The 2,619-nt window shown below is 46.8% G+C and overlaps 1 protein-coding gene across 1 annotated transcript in view; it reads left to right on the top strand.

Moving 5' to 3' along the window:
- Nucleotides 1–1,373: 1,373 nt before the first annotated feature.
- LOC107720835 (serine/threonine-protein kinase SULU-like) overlaps nucleotides 1,374–2,619 on the top strand; it is a 13,825-nt gene continuing 12,579 nt past the window's right edge. Inside the window, exon 1 of the mRNA XM_016528670.1 lies at nucleotides 1,374–1,421. Coding sequence (XP_016384156.1) covers nucleotides 1,374–1,421 — 48 coding nt within the window. The remainder of the gene's footprint in view (nucleotides 1,422–2,619) is intronic.

Below are 2,619 nucleotides of genomic sequence, written 5' to 3' on the forward strand. Positions count from 1 at the left end.
ATTTTCGAACTTCTCCTAGACCGTTGGTTCAATTTTCACAAAATTTGACTCCGATGATCTTCAGACCATTCTGGCAAACAGTTGTGGATTTTGTGTCATTAGGCGAAACCATTTTCATATAGCGCCGCTACAAATTTAAAGCATGATGCCAAAATAACTCGGAGGCCGTATCCCTGCAAAGCTTTGACATATTGACACCAAACTTTGTGTGTGCCATTGTCAACTCACAATTCCTTAAGTCAAAGACTCAAGGAACATCCTCCTTGCCCCAGCGAAATCGCTGTGGCCAGAACCCGAGCTACAAACCTCTACAGGCAGGCTCAAAGCTCGCCAACATCATAGACTAGCTCACCCACCAAAGTATGGAACTCTAAGAGTGGCGATCTCAGCATAACAACTCTCTAGAACGAGAGGAGACCTGGCTACACTCAACACTAGAGACAGTTAGTGAGGCTCAAAGAAAGAGCCTACATATTAATACTGCTTCAGCAGAGCTCTGGAGAGTGGAGGCTTCAGCAGAATGACTCTCTTATGAGAGGAAGCGCCTAACAACACTCAACCCTAGTTGAGGAGCTCTTACAACACTCAGCCCTAGTTGAGAAGCTCTTTAAAGTGGAGGTCTCAGCATAACGACTCTCTAAAACGAGAGGAGACCTGACTACACTCAACGCAAGAGTGAGTTAGCAAGGCTCACAATAGAGCCTACATACTAATAGTACTGCTTAAGAGGAGCTCTGGAGAGTGGAGGCTTCAGTAGGAAGATTTTCCAAAACGAGAGGAAACCTAGCAACACTCAGCCCTAGACGAGGAGCTCTTAAGAGTGGAGGTCTCAGCATAACAACTCTCTAAACGAGAGGAGACCTGACTACACTCAACTCTAGAGACAGTTAGTGAGGTTCAAAGAAAGAGCCTACACAATAAAACTGCCTAAGCGGAGCTCTGGAGAACGGAGGCTTCAGCAGAATGACTCTCTTAAATGAGAGGAAGCCTAAAAACACTCAGCCCTAGTTGAGAAGCTCTTTAAAGTGGAGGTCTCAGCATGACGACTCTCTAAAACGAGAGGAGACCTGACTACACTCAACGCTAGAGACAGTTAGCAAGGCTCACAATAGAGCCTAATAGTACTGCCTAAGCAGAGCTCTGGAGAGCGGAGGCTTCAGCAGAATGTCTCTCTTAAATGAGAGGAAGCCTAACAACACTCAGCCCTAGTTGAGGAGATCTTAAAAGTGGAGGTCTCAGCATAACTACTCTCTAACTCGAGAGGAGACCTAGCCACACTCAACGCCCGAGACAGCGGAGCTCTAGGGAGCGGAGTACACTGCATAACGACTCAAAAGCTAGAATACTGAGCTAGGAGTACTAACCATGCTATCATGTCCTCCACCCTTAGGGAGCAGCGTACTCAGTACGAAGACCCTCAAGTGAGGGGAGTACTCGAAAGCTTGACCTGAAGAGTGGCTTATCAAGGAGGCCCACAAGAGCCTAACAACCTAATACAGCCACAGAACAGAGCTCTTTTGAGAGAACACTAGGGAACTGTGATCTCAGCATAGCGACCCTCAAAGGGAGGGGAGCTACCAGGCTCAAGAACAGCTGATCAGGGAGGCTCACAGAGAGCCTCACAACCCGACATAACTGCAAACTAAAATTCTAGGGAGCAGAGTGCTCAATATAACTCTCTAGGCGAGAGGAGCAGAAACAATGCTCAACCTAAATGCACGTACCTGGGCTGAGAGGATGAGGAGGCTCAAAAGCCTATCAACTCAAAAAACTTGCTATTACACCAAGCCTGGAGCCTCCTGCTTCACCAATAATGTAGATACCAGAGGGGCATAAACTACAATCGATATCTTACATTACACAGTTCCTCATTCTGTTTTAATAACTTAAAACAGAAACAAAAAGGAATTCTGAAAGAGAAAGCACTCTTCGTCAGATTCCTTCCATGCCCCGCCTACAATCCCCGTGATCAGTCTGACTAACTACTTCGGCAGCCGCGAGACCCGAAACGCGGGTGGGAGGCGCTCAATTCTCAACCTTTTCAAAGAGAATCAAGCATACGAGGCATTCTCAACTCGATCGCATCTCCCAGCGTGCATTTATCTCCCCCGAGAGCCAAACACACTCTGTTCAAACACCAAATTCCCTCAACAATCAAGCGAGAACAGAAACTGCCTCGAATACATCGCTTGTTCAACTCCCTCGAGAGGTGAACATGCTCATGCAAACGCTGACTAAAAACTTGAGTACAGACAAGCTTTACCTCTGCTCTAGTAGTCTGTGAGTCAAACGCATGTGCTTCCGTACACAAGGCTTGAAGACAGATGACGTATTCCACAGGTGCTCTTTTATACCCGCAGTCGCTTTATTGTTTACGTCATAGACTGCCGCCTGCCAATGTCAAGTTCATTGTCGTTTTTTAATTCATGCTTCAGACACCGGTCATGCTGGAGGACGCAGCGTGGAGTTCCCTTTCGAAAGGGAATCCTTACAGTGTTGACCCTTGTTCTTCATAACCTCTGCAATTCGCTCTGGCATGCTGGATATTAGCTTCTGGGCCAAATCCTGACTGATGGTGATCCATTCTTGCCTTATTAGTTCTCGGAGTTGATCACAATT

Source organism: Sinocyclocheilus rhinocerous, unplaced genomic scaffold (genome assembly GCF_001515625.1).
Source record: "Sinocyclocheilus rhinocerous isolate Xijiao unplaced genomic scaffold, SAMN03320098_v1.1 scaffold26133, whole genome shotgun sequence".
NCBI lineage: Eukaryota > Metazoa > Chordata > Actinopteri > Cypriniformes > Cyprinidae > Sinocyclocheilus > Sinocyclocheilus rhinocerous.